Source organism: Pyrgilauda ruficollis, unplaced genomic scaffold, assembly GCF_017590135.1.
Source record: "Pyrgilauda ruficollis isolate IOZ18807 unplaced genomic scaffold, ASM1759013v1 scaffold135, whole genome shotgun sequence".
NCBI classification, from domain to species: domain Eukaryota; kingdom Metazoa; phylum Chordata; class Aves; order Passeriformes; family Passeridae; genus Pyrgilauda; species Pyrgilauda ruficollis.
In genome coordinates, this window is record NW_024511988.1 from 1,068,979 (window position 1) to 1,094,090 (window position 25,112).

At 50.2% G+C, this 25,112-nt stretch overlaps 4 protein-coding genes across 6 annotated transcripts; 2 read left to right on the forward strand and 2 right to left on the reverse strand.

Moving 5' to 3' along the window:
• Positions 1 to 5,895: 5,895 nt before the first annotated feature.
• LOC121349200 (JNK1/MAPK8-associated membrane protein-like) lies at positions 5,896 to 10,891 on the reverse strand. Its single transcript, XM_041459413.1, has 4 exons — positions 10,886 to 10,891; positions 7,529 to 7,710; positions 6,781 to 6,857; positions 5,896 to 6,476 (listed from the first exon to the last, which is right to left on the reverse strand). Exons 2-4 carry the CDS (start codon positions 7,665 to 7,667, stop codon positions 6,258 to 6,260), a joined length of 435 nt encoding a protein of 144 aa, XP_041315347.1. The 5' UTR covers positions 7,668 to 7,710; positions 10,886 to 10,891; the 3' UTR covers positions 5,896 to 6,257.
• Positions 10,892 to 10,951: 60 nt separating this feature from the next.
• On the reverse strand, positions 10,952 to 15,797 carry LOC121349199 (JNK1/MAPK8-associated membrane protein). 2 transcript variants are annotated; one of them, XM_041459410.1, is made up of 7 exons: positions 15,671 to 15,797; positions 15,431 to 15,522; positions 14,732 to 14,886; positions 13,512 to 13,718; positions 12,393 to 12,574; positions 11,645 to 11,721; positions 10,952 to 11,340 (listed from the first exon to the last, which is right to left on the reverse strand). In XM_041459410.1, the coding sequence occupies exons 1-7, from the start codon at positions 15,681 to 15,683 to the stop codon at positions 11,122 to 11,124; spliced, it is 945 nt and encodes a 314-aa protein (XP_041315344.1). In that variant the 5' UTR covers positions 15,684 to 15,797; the 3' UTR covers positions 10,952 to 11,121. The 2 variants fall into 2 exon arrangements, with proteins under 2 accessions (XP_041315344.1, XP_041315345.1); XM_041459411.1 differs by lacking the exon at positions 15,431 to 15,522 and having other exon boundaries at positions 15,671 to 15,734.
• A 150-nt stretch (positions 15,798 to 15,947) lies between these two features.
• On the forward strand, positions 15,948 to 19,162 carry L3HYPDH (trans-L-3-hydroxyproline dehydratase). Of its 2 annotated transcripts, none has more exons than XM_041459398.1 (5): positions 15,948 to 16,515; positions 16,778 to 16,947; positions 17,238 to 17,360; positions 18,244 to 18,381; positions 18,680 to 19,162. In XM_041459398.1, exons 1-5 carry the CDS (start codon positions 15,963 to 15,965, stop codon positions 18,803 to 18,805), a joined length of 1,110 nt encoding a protein of 369 aa, XP_041315332.1. In that variant the 5' UTR covers positions 15,948 to 15,962; the 3' UTR covers positions 18,806 to 19,162. The 2 variants fall into 2 exon arrangements, with proteins under 2 accessions (XP_041315332.1, XP_041315333.1); XM_041459399.1 differs by having other exon boundaries at positions 18,295 to 18,381.
• A 1,531-nt stretch (positions 19,163 to 20,693) lies between these two features.
• On the forward strand, positions 20,694 to 22,060 carry GPR135 (G protein-coupled receptor 135). The gene has a single exon (XM_041459421.1). The coding sequence runs from the start codon at positions 20,694 to 20,696 to the stop codon at positions 21,966 to 21,968; it is 1,275 nt and encodes a 424-aa protein (XP_041315355.1). The 3' UTR covers positions 21,969 to 22,060.
• The last annotated feature ends 3,052 nt before the right edge of the window (positions 22,061 to 25,112 follow it).

Consider the following 25,112-nt stretch of genomic DNA (forward strand, 5'->3'; position numbering starts at 1 on the left):
CATTGAAGTCCTGCACAGAAGTGAGTTCAGAGTCTTGTGTTGCTTCACATCCTGGGCCCAGTTTCATTCCTTTGTTTGGCTTTATTTCCTGGGTATCATCTTGTCTCTCTGTTTCCCAAATCTCCCAGCCTGCATAGATTGTCCCTGTCCTCCCTTTCTGTGCTTTACCTACTGCAGCAAAACAGAAGGGATGTATTTTTCCACTGAAAAGTCATTTAACTTGTGACTTGTGTTCCTTTGGCCTTAACCAAGATGAGACTCCACTATGCTGAGAGATGCACATACATCAAATTAGACTTTTTTTTGGCCAGAGCTGCTCATGATTATATTTAAGTGCTCATCAGGAACAGGTGAGTGAAGTTCAAATCAGCTTCATTTCCCAAAATAGCCATGCTGGGTAAGGCTCAGAGCTGGTCCTACCAGGATCCTGTCTTCTGCAGTGATCAATAGTCCTCCTTGGAGAAGTAATGCAAGAACAGTCAAATATAGAATGACCCTTCTTCTGTATAATCCCCATGACAAATGGAGTGTCAGGAACTTCTCTGGATGAGGATGATATCTGCATTTTAATAGCTTTTGATGGAATTTTATGCTACGCTGGATCTTCACTGCAATGTTCTCCTATCACTGATTGATTCTTTTAGCTCACATATACATTTATCCTCCCTAATAACTTTTATAATTTATTTAGTAAGGACAAGATTTCTCCTGTTTCAAACCTGCTGTCTCAAAAGTTTTTTGGCATCCTGCAGTTCTTGTGTTATGAGAAACAGCAACTCATCTCCTCAACTGCTCCAGCAAAGGTGTGTGTGATTTTTACACATCTTTAATCTATGTCCCTTCAACCGCCTCTTTTTCAGGCTGAGCAAAAACAGCTGGAAAAATCACCCTGGATAATTGTTATCCATGTTTTACTGACTGAGTAGAATAATGATTCCTGTTAGTTTGCAGGAGGTCTGGCCTCATACTGGAATTAATCTGTTTTTCCTGGAGGACTCAGGTGATAGGACAGAACAAATGCTTATCATATCTGCAGATGACAAACATGATAAGAGTGGGAGCACCCTCTGCAGGGCAGAACTAGAATTAAGAATTATTTTAGCAAACCACAAAAATAATTTAAGGGAAAAAAACGTTCATAATAATTTTTAAAAATCTGTGTTCTTGCATTTAGGTAGAAACAGTTGTTTGTGCAAATCCATCATGAGGGAGGCATTTAAGCAGAGATAAACAGAATTAAAGCTGAAAAGTTGAACATAAGTCAACAAAGATATGCAGCAATGAAAAAGGCACAGTCAGAGCAGTGTGTGTGAAAAGGTGGCCTGGCAAGGTTCAAGGTTTATGTTCTCACCTGTAGCTTTGGTATAGGACAGACCTGGAGTTTAAAGGAGGATGAAGATTATTTTGAAATTGAAGAGGAATTCAGTAAAGATGATGAAAAAAAAGTTGAAGAAATGTGCAACTTTTCCATTTAAAACAGGTAAATCTAAGAGACGGCATGGCAGGAATTAGCAAATAAATAAAAATTCCTAGCAATACAGTAAGCTTTTCTCCTTGCCCACTTTTTCAGACAAATAGCTGGAAACAGAACAGATTTAACAGAAGAAGAAGGCCCTTGGAAAGCACTGACAGCACACAGAGGGAGGCCCTGGAATCAAACTGGAATCAGTTGTCTGAGTTTTGCAGAGACAGAGTATTTCTGCCACCAGGGTTTTTAAGGACAAATCAAACATCTGTCAGGGGTTCTTAGGTCTAATTGATTCTGCTGTACAGCAGAGATGCACCAGGATGACCTTTTGAGATTACTTTCAGTATTCTTTCTTCTACTGTAAAAAGAAGGAGAATTAAACTAAGCAGGCTAACCTTGGAAGAAACCAAGAGAGAAACAAAAGAGAAGTACACAAAATTTAAAAAACCAAAACCCAAAACCCAAACCCCAAAAAGCAAACAAACAAACAAACAAAAGAACAAAACCACCCCAAACAAAAAGAAGGAGACTGGTTAAGCCAATCAGTTACTGACAGACCCTGCTTTTATTCACAGCACCTAAGTCTAATGTTCAGTCATGGCACTGTCTAAAAACCCTTTCTCTGCCCTGCAGAAAAGAGAGATGAAGTTTGGAAGGAAACAAAGAGGAGTATCCAAGGGCAAGGCACCTGCCTGAGGCATAATCAATATCCTGTGTCTGGTGCTTTCAGCCAGGGATTGTAGGAAAAGGCCTGGGATGCAGCTGAGGCGTGGAACAGGCTGTGAAGTGTGGAATTTGTGCTTTGAAATTATTCTGTACATCTTTCAGGCCCTTGGCTATCAGCTCTGTCTGATCATACCTGTCTGGAAACAAGATGAAATGTAGCTGGGTGCTGGTAGAGCTGATCCAACATTATTGAGTCAACATGATTTTGTGGGAGCAAAGGAGGAAAAGTTTCCCTGACTGGGCATGACCTGTGCTGCTCTGGCTGGTCTCACCCATTTTATTTGGTGCCATAGACACGAGTGGTTTGTGTTGGTTTTGGAAACTCCTACAATTTTTTCAATGGGTTGAAATGGATAATGCTGTTGAAAGAAAAAATGTCAGAGGAATACATTGACCTTTGTATTTCCATAAGCAAAAACTCATTTTATTCTTCCTGATCTCGCTAGAAACAGTGAAATTCTTTGGAAAATATTTAGAAAACTGTGGTAATATTCAGTTGTAATTATTTTTTTCACAGAGCAATAATAAAAGAAGATATTTTTGCAGCGAACTCAAGTCAGGAATAGGCAAAAAACTGAATGACCTGACAGTGCTTCATGGTTACATGTTAATAACTACTTCAAAACAAAAAAAAAAAAAGAAGACTTTTTTCTTTTTAAGATCACATTTTAAAGAAAATATTTCAGTCCTTTATTTTTTTTGGCACAGCAATCTACCCCATTTTAACTCTTAACTGTGGTGTAAATCTTCTCAAGGGATGGACAGAGGACATCTTTATTCAAAAGATGAATTTAAATTTTCTGGCATACTGATTTGCATAAATCTATTTCACTTACCATGTAAAAAACAAAATTGCATTTTGCAAATAAGGCACTACTGTTTTTGAAGCCATATGAGGGAAATTATTAAATCTGGGGTTTCCAGCAATGTATAAAATCATGGCTATAAAAACAATTTTTCCTGATATTATTCCCTTTGTTGATTTGATACTCAAGCTTTCCTTAAATCTGTACCTCATAATGTTCTTGCTGTTCTCATTCAGATCATCAGCCTTGTAATATTTTTCCAGTTGGGTGTAGCTTTAATTTGTAACACAAATTCAAATAAACGATCAAGTAAGTTTTTTCACCACTTATCTTGTCAGAAAAGCAAACTTTGGGGTTTTTTATGCAAGGATTGGGTACTTGAAAAGGTTCCTGCAGAGTACAGGTCTGGTTGCCAGTCAAGCTGTGGGAAAACAAGATAAACAAAACAAGTTTCTTAACATTTTGTGAGGGGCTTTTTCATTTTAAGAAAAAAAATAAATTGTACTCAGTGTCACTACACGAATTTCTGGAAAGTGAGTGGGGAATACTGAACACAGTGCCAGCTCTAACAACAATTCAGCAATGAGAGGAAAAGATCAGTGGTTTTATAGCAGCCAACAACACAAGCTGGAAGGACTGGATACTCTGGATGTCAAAAAATCCTGAATGGGTGATCACTGTAACTTTTTTATTTTTGATACCGAACTTTTTTATTTTTACACACTTCTTTTTTCCTTCTAGATCCCAGAATATATTAATTCTTAGCTAGTTTCATCAGGTACTGTAGTGATGGAACAAGGGGGAACAGCTTCAAACTGAAAGAGAAGAGGTTTAGATTGGATTAAGGTTAGGAAAGAATTCTTCCCTGTGAGGGTGGGGAAGCCCTGGCACAGGGCTGCCCCTGGATCCCTGGAAGGGCTCCAGCCCGGCTTGGATGGGCCTTGGAGCAACCTAGGATGGTGGAAGGTGTCCCTGCCATGGCAGGGGGTGGGGACTGGATGTTTTTTTTAGTCCCTTTCAATCCAAACTATTCTGTGATTCTCTGAATCTGGAAAACACAAGCACTGTGTCCAATCTTTCTGCTGCACATTGAGACCATTTATTGGTCTCTTTCTCCAGGCAGCACTGACAGAACCAGAGGACACAGTCTCCAGCTGCACCAAGGGAAATTCAGGTTGGATATCAGGAAAAGGTTTTGTACAGAAAGGGTGATAAAGTTCTGGAATGGCTGCCCGGGGAGGTGGTGCAGTCACCATCCCTGGGTGTGTTTAACAAAGCCTGGATGTGGCACTGGGGGACAGGGGTGAGTTGAGCTGTTGGGGCTGGGTTGGACTCGATGATCCTGAAGGTCTCTTCCAACCCAGGGATTCTGTGATTCTGTGAATTCTGAAGAACCAGAAATGCCTTAAGGCATTCCTTAACTTCCTTCATCATCCTTAACTTCCGCTTCCTGAAGAGCTGTGGTAATAGCAATGAGGGGGTTGTAAAATAGTCTGAGCTGATCACTGATCTTCCCAGAACTGTGTGTTTGCTTTTCCTCAAAGGATAAATAAAACTATCAGACTTCATCTCCTGCAGCTTGTGGCTGGCTGGTTATCACTGCAGGACTGTGGTTAATTAATGTTTATGTTCTTTAAAATTTTCGTGTGAGCAATATGCACCGCTGTTTCTGTGGCTGCCAATATATATACAGATATATAAAATTATTTTAATGCTACTGAGAGAAGATGATAAAAGACTTCATTAATTTGTATTTCACATTCCAGGTTTTGCTGAAGGCTAAAGCACTGGAGTCCAGCAGAAAGGTCAGTGGTTGAGGTGCCAGGCAAGGTCCATGGGGTGCAGTGCCCTCCTATAAGCTTTGCTTTTAACAGAATCCCTCATTCTGCTTTCAAAATCAACACACTGTTTAGCAGACCTAGCAAAATATGTACTCTTTACCTGGGACTTGTTAGTTTTCTTTTTAAAAACAAGATCCAGCATAACATTTAAGCCAAATGCACACAGTCCACACAGAAATACAGATGGAGTGAAGACCTTAGATGTGGTATTTTAACATTAATTTTAATCCCATACTTTTAGAACTGTCCTCTAGATCACTGTGTCTGCAAATTAAACATTGTACATAGCAGTATAGACAGTATTTAAGATCAATTACTTCCTCAATCCCTAAATAAAACCTCACTTCTGCATGCAAGAGTGAGTTTGTTTGCACACAGTTTATAGGTGCAGTGAACCTGTCAAGTGGCATTTCACATGAAAATAAAAAAAATCACATAAAGCTATGAGGAAAGGCATATCAGATGTAACAAAAACAAACCTTCCATGGAGGAGAGTGATAGCTCGAGGCAGCCTGGCTGAGGTGACACCTTTCAAAGCCTCTGAGCTCCTGGCAGACTCAGTCCTGAGCAGTGCTGGCAGGTGATAGAATGAAAAAAGCATTATTGTCACTGACATACACAAATATGCACTGATACAGCCAGTGATCCATACAATGGGAGAGTTTAATTTGAGAGAATCTTCTTACTTGTGGTTCTGGCTTTGGCCCTTCAGCACTGCTTTGCATCTTCCTCTAGACTCTCTGCAGCATCAAGTTTTGGTGACCAATACTAATCCAACTACCAAGAAAAGAAAATCTTTGATCCATTTAATGCTCTCCAGGAAGGTCTCCATATATGAAAGCACACAGAGCATAAACTCTGCCTTACAGAGAATTTTACAGTGCATTTCTTCTTCTTCTTTTACAGTGCATTTCTTCTCCAGCAGTCAGACTCAAACATCATGAGGAATCATGCACATGTTTTATCTTTTGATGGAAGGAAGAAGACAGTCTGTTTCCACTGGTGGGGGATAAAAGCTAGAGTATGTGATGACAAAATGAAGTTCTCTGGTATATTCAAGCTCTATTTTTTTTTTTATTAAAGTCTACTGAAAACCAGGCTCTATTGTTTTATTCAAACATCATGTTAGGAAGTGAACAATACACAAGCAAAACATTGTACTAGGATGTGTCACAAGCTTTTTACACAGATTCACAGTGATAAACAGACAAAAAGACATTGCTTTTCATCTATACCAGATACTCAGGAAGAATACAAAGTGCAACTTTTTAATATTATACAGTCTCACCCAGAGGTGTTTCACCAAAAGTCTGGCACATAAACAACTTCTTTTTGAAAACAGAAGTTTCCAAAGCGTGACAAGCACTAAAATTGCTTCATCCAGATCACTGGGACAGTTGTTGGCACAGGCTCCTTTCAGTGTCCATTCCCACCTTCAGAGAGGATCCGTGAGGGCTCTGTGTACTTTGCTGTCATCAGGTAGAAGAGGGCAGGGGCAGGTACCAAGGCAAGCAAAGGCAGGTCCTGCTCAAGCTTATCCAGTTTGGAAATGGAGATGATTCCATAGGCATGGAGTAACCAGTGGCTGAAGAGCACAACGAGCCTTTTCTTCCTCACGAGCAGGTCCTTGAAAAACTTGCAAAATAAACACAACATCCTGTTAGCATTCAGCCTGTTAGCCAGCACCTGACATTTAAGAGGTGTGACAGGTAGAGCACAAAAACCATGTGAAGCCTCCTGGGTTTGAGCCCTTCCAGCACACACCCAGCTTCCCTCATGTGAGGAAATTCTCACATGAGATTCCTCCAGCCCAGAGGGGAAGGGATAAAGGAAGAGACTTAAAAGTAAAATACACCACTGAGAAAAGGCAAGAGACAAAGTGGTCTCTGCTCATTCAAGTCTTTTTTACTCCTTTAACACAGAAAACACGTTTACCCACCTCCACTTCAGAAGCAGACATGTACACAGCCAGTGTAACCAAAGAGAGCACCAGGATGATGTATGGGAAGGCATAATCTAAAGACAAACATGCAACACGTTAGCAGGCAAAAAATGGCACAGCTTATCCTTCAGCAGAGAGTTTTTTCCACAGGTGTGAAGCAAACTGAGCTGCTCTAGCTGCCTCTTAGCATGGCACCACACAAGCACAGCACTGAGGGTCAGCCAAGCACAGCCAAGCTGCTCCCTCTGGGGTTTTCTGCTGTTTCTCAGTGGAGTTACTCAACACTTACACCACAAATTGAAAAATGATAATGAGAAAAGTAGTCAGGCTGAGTGGGGATTTTGTGGCATCTCTCCAAATGTGACAAGAACGCTGGAAGCTAAACCAAAAATAGCCAATCTCCCCAAATTTACACTAAAACCCATCTCTGAAATCAGACAAACTCTGCCTTAGTAAAAAGTGGAACTAGCTCACTCTGGAGTACTTTCCTCTCCCACCCCCTCTCCTCCTTTTCTGGGGAAGGGACAGTGTCTAGCAGCACTGGCTAAGGCAAAGCAGTGTTACTCAGGAGCCTGGTGAGGACAGAGCTCCTAATGAGCAATCTTTTCAGGTGAAACTCTTCAAAATAACCCTAAACAATACCCTTATTCCCAAAGCAGGAAGTGTCCCTTCCTTCTGTCCCTTAAGTCCTTTCTTAGTGTGCATTGATAGGTGTGTTCAGGAGTGTTTTTAGGAGGGAACTCACAGAGGAGGCCTCCTCCCACGGCCTGCAGCACGGTGAGGATGGGGAAGAAGTAGAGTGCTGCATAAATGCTTTTAAATCTGTCAGACCTCCCCAAACCACAGGCAATCTTCTTCACCAGGAGAGGCCTCAGCAGCATCATCAACACGAGACAGAAGGCATAATAGATAAACACGATGGTGTACCTGGAGAAAAAGAAAAATTCCTTAAAATGTGCAGTTTTCTCATAGAGATTCAGGTCACAACCAAGGAATTTGGGGTTAGTCAGTGAACTCTAAAGACTTTATGGGTAAAAGGTTTAAAGACAGAATGATGGGCTCACTTTTCCTGAGGGGAAACAGTCAAGATGTTTCCTTTGCAAGGAAAAGAAAACAAAAATAACGAAGTTTTAAGCTACATAGTGTCAGAGAGGACACAGTCTCAAGCTGCACATGGGGAGGTTCAGGCTGGACATGAGGAGGAATTTCTTCACAGAAAGGGTGACCAGACACTGGAATGGGCTGTCCAGGGAGGTGATGGAGTCACCATCCCTAGAGATGTTTAAGGAAAGACTGGAATTGGCTCTCAGTGCCATGGTGGTGTTGGGCCATAGGCTGGACTCGATCATCCCAGGTCTTTTCCAACTAAATTGATTGTGATAGTCTGGGCTATGCCACTTCCTTTGATTACTCAGAAAGTCATTAAGTGTTGCTAAATCTATGTATAAAACAGCTCAATGCACTAAAGATTCAGGGGATTGATTGGCATTGATCCCAGCTCTACCTGAACACTTCTGGCAGCTTGGAGGAGAGGCAGGGGGGCACACACTGACAGGGGGGTACACGGGGCCACACACTCACAGGAGGTACACACTCACAGGGGGGCACACACTGACAGGGGGCACACACTGACAGCACTGACAGGGGCACAAACTGACAGGGGTCACACACTCAGAGGGGGCACACACAAGGGGCACACGCTCACAGGGGGTACACACTCACAGGAGGTACACACTCACAAGGGGCCACACACTGACAGGGGGCACACACTGACAGCACTGACAGGGGCACAAACTGACAGGGGTCACACACTCAGAGGGGGCACACACAAGGGGCACACGCTCACAGGGGGTACACACTCACAGGAGGTACACACTCACAAGGGGCCACACACTGACAGGGGGCACACACTGACAGCACTGACAGGGGCACAAACTGACAGGGGTCACACACTCAGAGGGGGCACACACAAGGGGCACACGCTCACAGGGGGTACACACTCACAGGAGGTACACACTCACAAGGGGCCACACACTGACAGGGGGCACACACTGACAGCACTGACAGGGGCACAAACTGACAGGGGTCACACACTCAGAGGGGGCACACACAAGGGGCACACGCTCACAGGGGGTACACACTCACAGGAGGTACACACTCACAAGGGGCCACACACTGACAGGGGGCACACACTGACAGCACTGACAGGGGCACAAACTGACAGGGGTCACACACTCAGAGGGGGCACACACAAGGGGCACACGCTCACAGGGGGTACACACTCACAGGAGGTACACACTCACAAGGGGCCACACACTGACAGGGGGCACACACTGACAGCACTGACAGGGGCACAAACTGACAGGGGTCACACACTCAGAGGGGGCACACACAAGGGGCACACGCTCACAGGGGGTACACACTCACAGGAGGTACACACTCACAAGGGGCCACACACTGACAGGGGGCACACACTGACAGCACTGACAGGGGCACAAACTGACAGGGGTCACACACTCAGAGGGGGCACACACAAGGGGCACACGCTCACAGGGGGTACACACTCACAGGAGGTACACACTCACAAGGGGCCACACACTGACAGGGGGCACACACTGACAGCACTGACAGGGGCACAAACTGACAGGGGTCACACACTCAGAGGGGGCACACACAAGGGGCACACGCTCACAGGGGGTACACACTCACAGGAGGTACACACTCACAAGGGGCCACACACTGACAGGGGGCACACACTGACAGCACTGACAGGGGCACAAACTGACAGGGGTCACACACTCAGAGGGGGCACACACAAGGGGCACACGCTCACAGGGGGTACACACTCACAGGAGGTACACACTCACAAGGGGCCACACACTGACAGGGGGCACACACTGACAGCACTGACAGGGGCACAAACTGACAGGGGTCACACACTCAGAGGGGGCACACACAAGGGGCACACGCTCACAGGGGGTACACACTCACAGGAGGTACACACTCACAAGGGGCCACACACTGACAGGGGGCACACACTGACAGCACTGACAGGGGCACAAACTGACAGGGGTCACACACTCAGAGGGGGCACACACAAGGGGCACACGCTCACAGGGGGTACACACTCACAGGAGGTACACACTCACAAGGGGCCACACACTGACAGGGGGCACACACTGACAGCACTGACAGGGGCACAAACTGACAGGGGTCACACACTCAGAGGGGGCACACACAAGGGGCACACGCTCACAGGGGGTACACACTCACAGGAGGTACACACTCACAAGGGGCCACACACTGACAGGGGGCACACACTGACAGCACTGACAGGGGCACAAACTGACAGGGGTCACACACTCAGAGGGGGCACACACAAGGGGCACACGCTCACAGGGGGTACACACTCACAGGAGGTACACACTCACAAGGGGCCACACACTGACAGGGGGCACACACTGACAGCACTGACAGGGGCACAAACTGACAGGGGTCACACACTCAGAGGGGGCACACACAAGGGGCACACGCTCACAGGGGGTACACACTCACAGGAGGTACACACTCACAAGGGGCCACACACTGACAGGGGGCACACACTGACAGCACTGACAGGGGCACAAACTGACAGGGGTCACACACTCAGAGGGGGCACACACAAGGGGCACACGCTCACAGGGGGTACACACTCACAGGAGGTACACACTCACAAGGGGCCACACACTGACAGGGGGCACACACTGACAGCACTGACAGGGGCACAAACTGACAGGGGTCACACACTCAGAGGGGGCACACACAAGGGGCACACGCTCACAGGGGGTACACACTCACAGGAGGTACACACTCACAAGGGGCCACACACTGACAGGGGGCACACACTGACAGCACTGACAGGGGCACAAACTGACAGGGGTCACACACTCAGAGGGGGCACACACAAGGGGCACACGCTCACAGGGGGTACACACTCACAGGAGGTACACACTCACAAGGGGCCACACACTGACAGGGGGCACACACTGACAGCACTGACAGGGGCACAAACTGACAGGGGTCACACACTCAGAGGGGGCACACACAAGGGGCACACGCTCACAGGGGGTACACACTCACAGGAGGTACACACTCACAAGGGGCCACACACTGACAGGGGGATACTCAGGAAGAATACAAAGTGCAACTTTTTAATATTATACAGTCTCACCCAGAGGTGTTTCACCAAAAGTCTGGCACATAAACAACTTCTTTTTGAAAACAGAAGTTTCCAAAGCGTGACAAGCACTAAAATTGCTTCATCCAGATCACTGGGACAGTTGTTGGCACAGGCTCCTTTCAATGTCCATTCCCACCTTCAGAGAGGATCCGTGAGGGCTCCGTGTACTTTGCTGTCATCAGGTAGAAGAGGGCAGGGGCAGGTACCAAGGCAAGCAAAGGCAGGTCCTGCTCAAGCTTATCCAGTTTGGAAATGGAGATGATTCCATAGGCATGGAGTAACCAGTGGCTGAAGAGCACAACGAGCCTTTTCTTCCTCACGAGCAGATCCTTGAAAAACTTGCAAAATAAACACAACATCCTGTTAGCATTCAGCCTGTTAGCCAGCACCTGACATTTAAGAGGTGTGACAGGTAGAGCACAAAAACCATGTGAAGCCTCCTGGGTTTGAGCCCTTCCAGCACACACCCAGCTTCCCTCATGTGAGGAAATTCTCACATGAGATTCCTCCAGCCCAGAGGGGAAGGGATAAAGGAAGAGACTTAAAAGTAAAATACACCACTGAGAAAAGGCAAGAGACAAAGTGGTCTCTGCTCATTCAAGTCTTTTTTACTCCTTTAACACAGAAAACACGTTTACCCACCTCCACTTCAGAAGCAGACATGTACACAGCCAGTGTAACCAAAGAGAGCACCAGGATGATGTATGGGAAGGCATAATCTAAAGACAAACATGCAACACGTTAGCAGGCAAAAAATGGCACAGCTTATCCTTCAGCAGAGAGTTTTTTCCACAGGTGTGAAGCAAACTGAGCTGCTCTAGCTGCCTCTTAGCATGGCACCACACAAGCACAGCACTGAGGGTCAGCCAAGCACAGCCAAGCTGCTCCCTCTGGGGTTTTCTGCTGTTTCTCAGTGGAGTTACTCAACACTTACACCACAAATTGAAAAATGATAATGAGAAAAGTAGTCAGGCTGAGTGGGGATTTTGTGGCATCTCTCCAAATGTGACAAGAACGCTGGAAGCTAAACCAAAAATAGCCAATCTCCCCAAATTTACACTAAAACCCATCTCTGAAATCAGACAAACTCTGCCTTAGTAAAAAGTGGAACTAGCTCACTCTGGAGTACTTTCCTCTCCCACCCCCTCTCCTCCTTTTCTGGGGAAGGGACAGTGTCTAGCAGCACTGGCTGAGGCAAAGCAGTGTTGCTCAGGAGCCTGGTGAGGACAGAGCTCCTAATGAGCAATCTTTTCAGGTGAAACTCTTGAAAATAACCCTAAACAATACCCTTATTCCCAAAGCAGGAAGTGTCCCTTCCTTCTGTCCCTTAAGTCCTTTCTTAGTGTGCATTGATAGGTGTGTTCAGGAGTGTTTTTAGGAGGGAACTCACAGAGGAGGCCTCCTCCCACGGCCTGCAGCACGGTGAGGATGGGGAAGAAGTAGAGTGCTGCATAAATGCTTTTAAATCTGTCAGACCTCCCCAAACCACAGGCAATCTTCTTCACCAGGAGAGGCCTCAGCAGCATCATCAACACGAGACAGAAGGCATAATAGATAAACACGATGGTGTACCTGGAGAAAAAGAAAAATTCCTTAAAATGTGCAGTTTTCTCATAGAGATTCAGGTCACAACCAAGGAATTTGGGGTTAGTCAGTGAACTCTAAAGACTTTATGGGTAAAAGGTTTAAAGACAGAATGATGGGCTCACTTTTCCTGAGGGGAAACAGTCAAGATGTTTCCTTTGCAAGGAAAAGAAAACAAAAATAAAGAAGTTTTAAGCTACATAGTGTCAGAGAGGACACAGTCTCAAGCTGCACATGGGGAGGTTCAGGCTGGACATGAGGAGGAATTTCTTCACAGAAAGGGTGACCAGACACTGGAATGGGCTGTCCAGGGAGGTGATGGAGTCACCATCCCTAGAGATGTTTAAGGAAAGACTGGAATTGGCTCTCAGTGCCATGGTGGTGTTGGGCCATAGGCTGGACTCGATCATCCCAGGTCTTTTCCAACTAAATTGATTGTGATAGTCTGGGCTATGCCACTTCCTTTGATTACTCAGAAAGTCATTAAGTGTTGCTAAATCTATGTATAAAACAGCTCAATGCACTAAAGATTCAGGGGATTGACTGACATTGATCCCAGCTCTACCTGAACACTTCTGGCAGCTTGGAGGAGAGGCAGGGGGGCACACACTGACAGGGGGGTACACAGGGGCCACACACTCACAGGAGGTACACACTCACAGGGGGGCACACACTGACAGGGGGCACACACTGACAGCACTGACAGGGGCACAAACTGACAGGGGTCACACACTCAGAGGGGGCACACACAAGGGGCACACGCTCACAGGGGGTACACACTCACAGGAGGTACACACTCACAAGGGGCCACACACTGACAGGGGGCACACACTGACAGGGGCACACACTGACAGGTACACACTGACAGGCACACACTGACAGGGGGCACACGCTGACAGGCACACACTGACAGGCACACACTCACAGGGGGTACACGGCCTCGTGGGTGCAGTGCACGGTGGTGATGTAGTCGGGGCTGGGGTTGTAGAGCATCGTGTACCAGTCCGAGAGCTTCTTGACGGGGCAGGAGCGGATGTGCAGGGAGCCCACGGGGTCGCTGAGCAGCAGCGTCACCACGGCCGCCACGCTGCACTCCAGCAGCGCCGTCAGGTGCTGCAGCAGCGCGCTGGAGCTGCGGGACAACAGCACTGTCACTGCCATGCTGCCAGCTCCTGCAAATCCCAGCAGCCCTGGAATCCCACAGAGCCTTGTGCAGAGTTAAAACCCGCTCAGTGTGGAAGCTCTCTGACAGTCTCAGGTGTAAGATTTTAGCGTGTAAAAGAAAAGAGCGGTGAGGGTAACACACAGCACGTCTCAGAAAATGTGACATTGCTGCTTGTGATACAAGCAGAATTGCCAAAGCTGCAGGTCCTCATTGAAGGTGGTAAATATTCATATATGAAACACTCCCAGTCCCCTGTCCCCACAGAACAATTTGGGTTATTAGGGACTTTAAAGACTATCCAGTTCCAACCCCCTGCCAGGGACAGGGACAGTTCAATACACTCCAGAGCCACCACTCCTTAAAAACTCCAGTCTAACACCTAATGGCCACATGCAGCTGTGGCTCTAAACCTCTTTTTGACAGAACTTCTCTCATGTAAAGGCCACAGAAGTTCTGCTATCAAGACCCCAACCCAGAATACATATTCCTAAAGAGAAAACTCAAACCCATCCTCTCATTGCACTTGTGCAGCCCTGCTGATACTGACCCAGGGGAAATGATACAACCTGCTGCTTCTGTCTGCTGGGAAACCAAATCCAGCCCAGACTGCCAGATGGACTGTGCACTGCCACATTAAAGAGGTGCAGACCATGCCCTGAGGGCAGTGACTGGAGAGGGTGCCCTGCAAGACACTTACATTTGTAAATAAACCCTCCTACAGCTGCTCTAAACTTCTGTGCAACCATATCAGCTCAATCAACAACAAGGGTGGATGGGGCTCTGAGCAACCTGGTGTGCTGGAAGGTGTCCCTGCCCATGAGAAAACTGGAACTGGATGATCCTTAAGGCTCCCACCCAACCCACACCAGTTTAGGATTCCAAGAACTGCTGGACAGTTCAGTTCAGCACCTCAGATGGATCACTCGTGGATAAAAGATTTCCAATTTTGAACAACTCATCTAGAGAAAGGGTACACAAACCTCTTCTTTCCAGAATACCACTCAATAAAGAACCAGTGTAAAACCAGGGGCAGCATGGCCATGAAGCCGAGGTACAGCCAGTCATAGCGGTCTGGAGATCCCAAACACTCCCGGCAGATTTTGTTGTCATCGGTTCTTTGGCCTCTGGGACACACCTGCAGAAGGCAGAGGTTGGACTTAGAATCCCACCACCAACAGCAAATCACTGCAGTTAATGCAAAGCCAGCTTGGGGCAAGACAGACCAGATTTTTAAAGAGATGAAACAATAACCCCAGTAATTTCTCAGCTTACACTTGCTCTCTCTGGCTCTTCTTTTTTAATATAAACAAGGTGAAGCATGATTAAAAGCCTTCACACAAGCCTCCATTTTCCTCTGCTGCTGTCACACCGCTCCCTTTCATCCCAGCTCCCTCACCAGGCTGCTCACAACCGCTGTTCTCCAGTCTGATCCCACCCTTCCCGGGCCTCGCTCTCCCTCAGCACTCCAGTAAAACCGGCACAGTGACTCATTTCAGCACAGCTCTCCACACCCTCCCGCTCTGTTCCAGCTTTTCCAGCCCCTCCACCCAGCTCGGGGGCAGACCGAGCCTCCGGCAGCTCCCTCGGGAAGGGAGGCAGGGCGCAGCTCCTGTTTCGGTCACGGCGCCCTTCTGCCCCAGCAGCCCCCGTTACCCGCGGGGGCCGGGCCTCGCACTCACCCCGCAGTCCCCGTAAGTCTCCACGGAGCCGTTCACCGACAGCACGGTCCTGCCGCAGTACAGCCCGAGGCAGGCGGGCTGGATGTCCACAGCTGCGGGGAGAGCGCGGGCCGCGTTACCGGGAAAGGCACCGAACGCCAGTCCCGGCCCGCTCCAGCCGCTGACAACCCCCTCAACCCCATCCGCGCCCCCAGCCGCATTCCCAGCCCCGTCCCGGTGCCCCATCCCGGCCCGTCCTACCGGCGCGGAACATCGCGGTAACCCAGCAACGGCGGCCCCGGTACTTCCGCCGCGGCACTTCCGCTTCCGCCGCGGGTCGGCTCCTCCCTGGAGCGCGGGCGCGGGAACGCGAAGGGGCGGGAACTCGGGAGGGCGTGGCCTGAGTTGGGGCGTGGTTACTGCCATGGGCGGGGACATAGGCGGGACTTCAATTGGGTGGGCGTGACGTGGGCGAGGCCTCAGGCGGGGAAGCCCGAGCGGGGCGTGGTCCCAGTTGGTGGGCGTGGTCTCTCGGGGTGTGGCGTGTGGCGCGATGGCGGCACGGGGCGGCGGTGACAGCGGTGACAGCGCCGGTGGCGGAGCGGGACGGGCGCTGCCGCCGCACTCGCCCTCGGGCGCGGTGCTGCAGACGGTGGAGATGCACACGGGCGGCGAGCCGCTGCGCATCATCCCGCGGCTGGAGGCGGCGGAGCAGGCGGCGGCGGCGGGGCTGTCGCTGCTGTCGCTGCGGCGGGAGGTGGCGGCCCGGCACGACCACGTGCGGCGGGCGCTGATGCACGAGCCGCGCGGCCACGCCGGCATGTACGGGGCCGTGGTGGTGCGCGGCGGGGCGGCGGCGGACGGAGCGCACCTGGCGGCGCTGTTCCTGCACTGCGCCGGCTACAGCGCCATGTGCGGCCACGCCGTGATGGCCCTCGGCCGCTTCGCCCTCGACTACGGGCTGGTGCCGGCGCCCGCCCGCCCCGAGACCGCCGTCCGCCTGCGCTGCCCCTGCGGGCCCGTCACCGCCTTCGTGCCCTGGGACGGCCACCGCAGCGGCAACCCCGTGCGCTTCCACAGCGTGCCCGCCTTCGCTGCCGCCACCGGTGGGGACCGCTGGGTGTTGGCGGGGGGTTGGTGGTGGCCGTGCCGGTGTTGGGGGCTGGTGGTGTGGCTGAGTGTGTCTGGTAATTATCTCCCTAGTCCCAGTGTTCTTCAGAGGTCGTCAGGGATGCTGTAATGTGCCATAGGAGTACTCAAGTTATCATCCCTGTCCACTGGCCTTGCATGTGTCTGCATTCCTTCACTCTCTGCAAGCCTGTGGCTCAGCAGTTTTGCCTCCTCACCTGCCTCCCTTTCTCTGCTCAGACTTGGCCATTGATGTCCCTGGCCATGGGAAGGTGGTGGTTGACATCGGCTATGGTGGCACCTTCTACGCCTTCCTCAGCGCCGAGCAGCTGGGCCTTGATGTGTGCTCTTCAAAGACCAGAGACCTGGTCAGTGCAGCGAGTGCAGTGACAGAAGCGGTGAAGAAGCAGGTATGGATGAGCACTGTGGAATCCCAGCATGTTCCCTCTGGGGTGACTGCACCAGACAGATGCTCAGGATGGTGGGAGAGTCCCATCCTTCCGGCCCCATGTTGAATTTCAGAGTCCTTACAAGGACAGGAGAAGGAGCTTTCCTGCTTCTCTCTGTCTCTGCTACCTGTGAAACAGAGGTGGAAATGCAGCCAAGTGGCCTTGTCCCCTCCTCTGGTCTCTCACAGAAGCTGCACTGCACACATTGCTGCTGTTGTGTGTAGTTGTGACCCTCTCTGTGCTGTTCCCAGTTCAAGCTTCATCACCCTGAGAGCGAAGACCTGGCTTTCCTCTACGGCACCATACTGACAGATGGGAAAGATGCCTTTAGTGAGGAGCCTACCACCAACATCTGTGTGTTTGCAGATGAACAGGTACAGAAACGGGCTCTTCTCAGGCACAAGAGGCACCACAATTGTCCCCTTGTCTCTTAGATCCACTGTAAAGAAGAGAGACTGTTCTGGTTCTTAGTTTGGGCAGTGATTGCTTGTGCTGTTGTCATGTCTCTGGAGAGCTGAGTGTTGATGCACGCATTCTGGTTTTGCTCCTAATAGCAGAAATACTTCTGCACACCTTAAATGGTGGCATTTTAAAAAGGTTCATACCCAAAACCTGTTGATTGGTATTTTCCAGGAGTTCAGGAGCTGAGACAGGATCCCAGCATAGTACATGTCCGTAAAGTCCTAATCCAGGGAACATCTGCTGGGGATGAACAACAGGAGAGAAATGGGGTGTTAAAATTCTGTTCTTGTCTGCAGTGCATAAGGTATCACATAAATGGCAGGGGAAGTTTTGGTTGGACTTCCCAGCAGTGAGGCGTGTGGAGCACTGGGACAGGTCACCTCAGAAGCTGGCCAACACTGTGTTTTTGGAGATTTTAAAAACCAGGCTGGCCAGGAGCCCCCTCAGTGTAAGGAGAACCAATCTTGCCTTGAGGTGTGAGAATGGGGCAGGTGACCTCAGCCCCTCTCAGTCCTTTTGAGATGATGCTGGGAAGACTTCAGTGCTCCTAAATGGCCTCAGGGTTTATTAGATCATCCATCCCTAACTGTGCCAAAGCCAACCACAGTCCAGAAGTACCCTAAACCTGCTTCTTTTTTCCTTCTCAGCTGTGATGTATCTGGATTCTCTACAAAACCCTGGATTGAGGGGGTTTCCCCTGAGTGCAGTGTAAAGGTGGCAGAGAGAACTGAGGGGAGCAATCTCATTTTGTATTAAACCCCAAAATCTAGAGCTGGTTCATCTCTTCTGCTGTAGGTTGACCGAAGTCCGACAGGCTCGGGGGTGACAGCTCGCATTGCCTTGCAGTACCATAAGGGACTCATCCAGCTGGACCAGAGCAGAACCTTCCGGAGCAGCACCACGGGCTCCTTGTTCACTGGGAAAGCAGTGAAGGCAAGTGGCTTGTGCTGGACTTTCCCCCTGTCTCAAGAGCTGCTGGAAATGTGCTCAGCGGGGGAGCAGAAAAGCCTTTCTGTGCCCAGGGAAGGGTGTAGGGAAGGAGGGAGGTGCCTGTGGGTCTTGCTCTCCCACAAACATGGCACTAAAAGGATTTTAGGACCTTGTTGTGTTGTGTGGCTGCTTTGGGATGAACCAGGGCAAGGGTGTCTGCATAAATATCAAGTATCACTGGAATTCTGTGGGGTTGGGAGAACCTTCTGTTGCCTCTATCCTCATCCTGATCTCTCTGCAGGAGGCCAAGTTTGGGAACTACAACGCTGTCATTGTGGAAGTCTCAGGAGAAGCCTTTTACACTGGCACAGCCACCTTCACTGTGGAAGAGGAGGACCCACTGAAACACGGCTTCTTCTTCAAGTGACCCGAGCCACGGGTGGTGGCAGAGCCTCACTGATGGTGCTGTGCTTCTCCTGCCCGTGAATTTCTGTTTTGCTTCTCCACACCTTGCAACAGGAACAGCCTTGTCACATTTGTCACATTTCAGGGTAACAGGCTTGTTCCCCTGTTGTGATTAGCACATTAGGTGCACTGTGATTAGCATATACAGGCTGCTCTGAGAAGCTGTAGTATTTTTCTTCCTTTTTTTTTTCTTCCCCATAATTCACAGAAAACTGAGCGGATCTTGGAGAGCTGCCTTCAAATTTATGTGCCTTCTCTATGTCTGCAAATTATTTCAAATTTCAAAATTAGATTTCTATTAAATGCCAGCTGAAGACTCTGCCATTTTCCGTGTTTTCACTCCCAGAGCTCATTTGCAGGATTCTGCTGAGTATGTCATGACTGTGGGTTTGAATTGCTAGCTCTTGTTGTCCTCCTGCTCAGCCAGCTGTGCTGCTCTGTCTCATGCCCCAGCTTCCCTGCTCAGCCTGTCCAGACAACCCCTTCCTCACTCATTTCACCCCACCGGGGCTCTCCTGCATCCTGAGGCTGGATGCAGGTATTTGATCAGAATTTCCTGTGTTCCTGCTGAGCGCCCATGCTGTGCTGCTTCCCTAAGCCTTCCTCTCTTTCTTATCTTGGACCACTGGCTGCAAATACCCTGTGGTTAGCTTTCAACAGGAGCAGCTGTGTTTGAAAGTCTGAGCTATTACGACCTTTGGCTGCTAATTATTTACTGATTTTGTCCCAGTCCAGGGGCAGCTTGTGCAGCAGAGTGCAGTCAGCGCTTGCTTTGCCAGAGTCCCTCCAGGGAAAAACCATTTGCAGTGGCAGGATCAGACCTTCAGACCTCTGGTGGCCTGTCACTTCCACTGTGTCTCTGGATAAAATGGTGCTTGTTAAATGAAGACACTCATGGGAGGAACTGGCCCTTGTTAAAATGAGACATGAAAATGAGAATGATCATCTCATGGAAGCTCATGCAGCAGAAGGGTGCATATTGGTGAACTTAGATAAGGTTGGCACAGAAAAGCCTGGGAGGAATTTCTTCTGTCAGCTTGAAAATAACTTTGTAGCAGGAGGAAACAAAAATCCCCCGATTTATGCAACTGCTGAGCTGCCAATAGAGGTTTTTGAGGATGGTGTCTGGGGCTCTTGCTCCTAGCTTTCCTGTAACTCCCTTGTAAATTCCATACAGCATCTGGTACAGAAGAACAAGAAGTGACACCCAAATCCTCCGTGCTTGCAGGAGCACACTCTACCATGTGTTTTTGTCTTCTGGGCATCTCCTTCTGATCAGCCCCCCAGCCTGGCTCCTTGGAATGAGCTGGGACAGCAAGTCACAAAGCCCAGCACCGGATGTTTGGAGGTTCTTCAGGCATTAATTGGGATGCATCCTTCATTACCTATTCTGTACCCCCATCCTTAAGGAAATTTTCAGGTAGGGGCAGGCAGCTGTAGTATGGATGAGAGTGGGGGGAAAGGGTCCTGCTGCCCATGTGGGAATCCCTGATAATCCCTCAAGCCCCATCCTGGTGATGGGGTGATGGTCCTGGCCTCCACCTGAGAGTCCGGGGGTAGCTGGTCCTCCGTGTTGGTCTGCGGGGCTGTGCGGGGAGAGGATCTGACCGGGGCTGCCAGGGGAGCACATCTGTGGGCACCCACGGGAGGATGATGCCGCTGTGGGCTGCGGTTCCCCGGCCCCGCCGCTCGTCTGTGGGGGCTCCGCTCCGCCGCCGCCGGGTCCAGCTGGGCCGGGCCGGGCCGGGCCGGTTCCCCGGGCAACGGCGGCCGAGCGACGTCAGCGGCCGGGGGGGCCGGGAGCGGCGGGGCCTCTGCAGCCGCGGCGGGGCCGGGCCATGAGGTTGCGCATGGAGCCGGCGGCGGCCGTGCCGGGAAACCTCTCCCGCGGCGGCGGCGGCGGCGGCGGCAACGAGAGCGGCGGGGCGGCGGCGGCGGGAGCGGCAGGGTGGTCGGCGGCGGCGCTGGCCTCGCAAGCGGCCGCGCTGCTGCTCATCTTCGCCCTCTCGGCGCTGGGCAACGGGGCGGTGGTGCTGGTGATCGCCCGGCACCGGCAGCTCCGCACGGTCACCAACGCCTTCGTGCTGTCGCTGTCGCTGTCGGAGCTGCTGGGCGCCCTGCTCTGCCTGCCGCTGGCCTTCCTCAGCCTGCTCAGCCGCCCGCCCGGCGCTTGGCTCTTCGGGCAGCGCCTGTGCCTGGCCAGCGCCGCCCTCCACGCCGGGCTGGGCATCGCCGCCACGCTCACCATGGCCCTGCTCTCGTTCGACCGCTACTGTGCCATCGTCCGCCAGCCCCGGCACAAGATGGGCCGGCGCCGCGCCGCGCAGCTGCTGGCCGCGGTCTGGCTGGCCGCCCTGGCGCTGGCCGGGCCCTGGTACGGGCTGGCGGGCGAGGGGCGTCGCGAAGCCCGTCCCGGCGCCTACCGCTGCGTCTACGTGCTGCCCTGGGGCTCCTCGCGGCTCGGGCCGCCCTACGGCGCTGCCCTCATCGTGCTCTGCTACCTCCTGCCCTTCGCCGTCATGTGCTTCTGCCACTTCAACATCTGCCGGGCGGTGCGGCTGGCCGAGAGCCGCGTGCGGCCGCTCACCACCTACGGGCACCTGCTGCGCGCCTACGGGGAGATGCGCACGGCCACCACCGTCCTCATCATGATCGTCTCCATCATCTGCTGCTGGGGGCCCTACTGCATCCTGGGGCTGGCCGCCGCCGCCGGCCGCCTGCCCTTCTCGCCCACCATGGACGCCGTGGCCAGCGGCATGGCCTGGGCCAACGGCGCCATCAACCCGCTCATCTACGCCGCCCGTAACCCCAACATCTCGGTGCTGCTGCGGCGCAGCCGGGAGGGTGGCTACAGGACTAGGAACAACATGGTCGCCTACCTGTCGGTGCCGGGCCGCCAGCCGGAGCCGCGGAGCCGGGCTGAGCGGGTCCGGGAACGCTACATCAATCGGCACAGCGGCCCCCCGGGCAACGCCATGTCCTCCTCCAGCCCGGCCAGCGGGGGAGAGGTGGCCATGTGGGCCTGCAAGACTCCCGCTGTGCTCTTCTGCCGGGATGGGCAGCCGGACACTGTCTCTGAGGCCACCCTGAAGGCCAAAGCGGGCGCCATCGACACCAGCCTCTGAAGGGATGGGGGCCGGGATGGAGGCATCTGGCCCCTGAAGAAAGTCCTGCTGCTTGGAGCCCTTTGCAGCCGGATTACCAGGAAACCGTGATGGGACTGTGTTTCTTCTCCACTGTGTGAGCTCTGCTTTGGTGACCCCACTTGCGGGCAGCAGGAGCTCCGTAGGAAAGGAAAATCCCCCTTCCTTTTCAGCAGGCATCAGTGACAGCCACCGAGGCCAGCCGAGGCAAGAGCTCAGCTGCAAGGACAGGACAGTGTTTTTGCTCCAGACCTGCAGAAAGTGCCACTGTGAAGCTCCGGGGCTGACACACCAAAGCAGCCCAAACTGACTGTGTGAGCTGTTTGTTAAGTGCCAAAAAAGCAACTGAGAGCTGAGCACTGGCAGCTGGAAGCCACTCTGAAAACACCACACTGTGAAAAACCGCATCATGGCAGGAAAATGTTGCTTTTATCCGTTATATGTGGAAGTGCCAACAGTCATAAAGTCACAGACTGTAGGACAGGCTGAAAAAGTGATCTATTTATATGTATTTTTTTTTTTAATTTAAACTCTGAAGCATAACAAGAAAAGTAATTATGAAAGATGTATGATACTGGGAGGGAAGGAAACGAAGGTAATACCTCAGGTGTCAGAATTTCAGCAGCTTTTCTCTTTTTTTGCAGGTACGGTCAACTTAAGATACTATGAATATGAGAGACAGGAGTTCCTCAGACAGTCTGAAAAGGGTGTGGGCGTAAACTGTGGTGTGCACAAGATGTATGTTTTCTTTTTGAGCTCATCCGAAGTGTCTCTCATCTCCAAGGGTTTTACCATAATTAGAGGAGCTGTGTGAGAGGAGTGTCTGAAAGGAGAGGCAAAGCAATACCATGTGTTCTCTGTGTGCTCTGCAGCTTGTGAAAATGTGTATATGCACAGAACAGATACTGTTGTATTGATGGCAGCAATCCATCAGAATACAATATTTAAAAGCCAGCTGTTTGCTGTTGAAAAAAAAAAGGAAAATAACACCATGGAAATGCGATTGCGCAGCATAAATTTGAACGAATTTATCAGTGTAATCTTTTTGTTCAAGAGACCAAAGCCTTAAATTAGTATTTTGAATTTGAAATTAAGATTTGGCCTTTGTTTGTCTTTGCCAGAGTTTAGTGTGAGACAGTATTTTGTTTTGTACAGGCTTTAAAAATGGTGTTTTGGTTTTACCTCATTTTTCATCTGTTTGTGACACAAGTGAATGCTCTGTTATTATTTTGTAAGTGAAGAAATAAATTGTCTTTTATGCAGGAAATGAAAGTGTCTCAGCCTGGCATCATTCTCAGGCCAGCCTTGGGAAGGGAACTCCTGTAAAAAAAGATGAATGATAGCAGAGAGACCTAATTGTTTGTGAAATTTTAATGCAGCGGTTTCCATGCTGTAAGCATTACTGTAACTTTCTTCTCTGATGCTCCTGAAGCCCATGAGGGAAAGATCTGACCCTTGACTACTCAGCACTGCTGATTTGCCCTGCAGCTACTGGATTTTGCAGGTTGAGCAGTGTTTTCTTGCTGTGTTTCAGAAAGAAGCTGTGCAGAAAACCCACAGCTCTTCACAGGAGCTGTTTGACAGCAAGTGACCAGGGGTGGCTTGTTGGAAGGGCAGGGGAGGAATTCCTGGCACAGCAATGCCTGGCTAAGTGTGAATGGAAAGGGATGGTTGTGAACGATGAGACTGGATTGAACTCTTACCTGGGTAGCTGCAGGTGGTAACAAGGACATTGGTGGGGGATAATTGATCATGCAGAGCTGATCAACTGCTGGAAGTCCCTGGAAAGGGTGGTGCTGTCTCGGGTTTTCAGCTTTCAGGATGACCCTTTTTCCCAACCCGCTGGCCAAAGAAAGAGTTGGGATTCTTTGGCTCGTGTTCACAAGGTTGTTTATTATCTGTTATCCAAAATATTTTCTCTCAGACCCACAGAGGTCTGATCTGCAGGTCTGTCAAGGGCACACTACACGGCTATCTCTTTATATTAAAAACTATGTGTACTTTATTTACAGTTATTTTCCAATACCTCTCATCTGTGTTAGACTGTCTGCTTCTACTTTAGGCCAATCTAAATGTGCCACCATCACCAAGAAGATGAAGGCTAGGAAGAAGGAAGAAGCATAGGACAACACCCAATTCTCTCCATCTTGCCTCCTAGACCCTTGTAGTAAAAAATCTTCAAAATTCCATCTTTCACCCTGTGACAATTACTATCACGTTACTTAAACTTTTGTGACTTGTAATTCTTCATACAAAGGTGGTAATTTGCTCCATGGGTTGAGATCGAATTCCCAAATGTCTTTGGCTTCCTGCCAGGATCTCCAAGCCCCTGCCAGGATCTTGAGCCATCCAGGGCACCCAGAGGGATGTCCTGCATTCCGACAGTGCTGCTCCCCTCAGTGCCTGGCTCTGGCCACCTTCCCTGTCCCTTCTGTCCCCACCACCCCAGCTGACTCAGGCACTGAACAACCACTGATTCCCACTTTTTCATATGGTTTCCTTTTCTTCTGATTTGATGTACCACAGGCCAGGGAAGCCCCTCTGTGGCAGTCAGTTATGGCAAGGGAAGGACTGGGGATGTCAGGACTGAAGGAACTGCACTGGGAGTGGAAGTATCACAGCTTTCTAGGAAAGTGGTAGTGAAGCTGCTCTAACACGGGTTTCAACATATTTTTTACAAGCTCAGGCTGCTGCATGTTAGTCTTGCGTGTGAGGAATTGAACAAGGGCAGCTGCCTGTGGTCTTGGAGGCATCGCAAATTGGCACATTTCTGTGAAAAGCTAACTTGGGCTGTAGCAAGGGGAGATTCTTGACCTGATCCTTTTTGACATGGACCTGCTGCAGCTTCAGTAGAGAGCCAGCTTGTGTTTCAAAGCTGTGCCTGGCCTGTGCTCCTCATAATCACAGAATCATAGAATCATTTCAGTTGAAAAAAACCTCTTAAGTTGTCAAGTCCCAGCACTGCCAAGTCTACCACTAACCCGTGTCCCCAGGTGCCACACCTACATGTCTTTTAAATGCCTCCAGGGATTGTGACTTTTTACCACTTGCTTGGGCAGCCTGTACCGGTGTTTGGCAACATTTTCTGTGAAGATATTTTCCCTAATATCCAATTTAAACCTCTTC